This window comes from Limulus polyphemus, unplaced genomic scaffold (genome assembly GCF_000517525.1).
Source record: "Limulus polyphemus unplaced genomic scaffold, Limulus_polyphemus-2.1.2 Scaffold6455, whole genome shotgun sequence".
NCBI classification, from domain to species: domain Eukaryota; kingdom Metazoa; phylum Arthropoda; class Merostomata; order Xiphosura; family Limulidae; genus Limulus; species Limulus polyphemus.
Genome location: NW_013672065.1, coordinates 22,544 through 23,433, shown reverse-complemented (window position 1 = coordinate 23,433; position 890 = coordinate 22,544). Strand labels below are relative to the sequence as shown.

The 890-nt window shown below is 28.9% G+C and overlaps 1 protein-coding gene across 1 annotated transcript in view; it reads right to left on the bottom strand.

Moving 5' to 3' along the window:
- Nucleotides 1-890, bottom strand: part of LOC106473735 (roundabout homolog 1-like) — a gene marked incomplete at its 5' end in the record, with an annotated part of 42,946 nt that overhangs the window by 26,351 nt on the left and 15,705 nt on the right. Inside the window, one exon of the mRNA XM_013934415.2 lies at nt 108-187. Within this exon, the coding sequence (XP_013789869.2) occupies nt 108-187 (80 nt within the window). The remainder of the gene's footprint in view (nt 1-107; nt 188-890) is intronic.

Sequence of the window (890 nt, the reverse complement as noted above, 5' to 3'; positions counted from 1 at the left end):
GAAAACATACCTCAGATTACCCTGAATCTATAGACAGAACTTATGTGTCACAATTTATATCATTAAAGCATTTTAAAACTACATTTAGAAAACATACCTCAGATTACCCTGAATCTATAGACAGAACTTGTGTCACAATTTATATCATTAAAGCATTTTAAAACTACATTTAGAAATCCTGATGCCACTGTTTAAATATACTATCTTTTACAAAGACTTCCACATGAAAGTTTTACACCTGAACATTATTCAAAAAACTAGCCATAAATGAGTATTTCTTAAACCACAAATAAAAAAAACATTTCCATAACTTGAATAGCTGTTTTTTCATTGTCATTTTGTGCAAGTGTTAATAAAGACTTTGAGATCTTATGTTTCATCAAACAGAAATGAAATAAGAAACTTGCTGATCTAATATTACAAATTTGACAAAGATCAGAAAAGCAGTAAGCTCGTATTTCTAATAGCAGATTCCATGCTTTAATTAAGGTCATAAAGGAAAAAAAGAAAGACAAGAAATGATCCAGTATTGTACTAGCAAGTTGTCATATTTTAACAAAGATCAGATCAAAAATGATCCAGTATTGTACTAGCAAGTTGTCATGTTTTAACAAAAATCAGATCATAAATGATCCAGTATTGTACTTGCAAGTTGTCATGTTTTAACAAAAATCAGATCAAAAATGATCCAGTATTGTACTAGCAAGTTGTCATGTTTTAACAAAAATCAGATCAAAAATGATCCAGTATTGTACTAGCAAGTTGTCATATTTTAACAAAGATCAGATCAAAAATGATCCAGTATTGTACTAGCAAGTTGTCATGTTTTAACAAAAATCAGATCAAAAATCAGTTAAAGCTTGGAATGGTCTAAACACGTAAATACACCA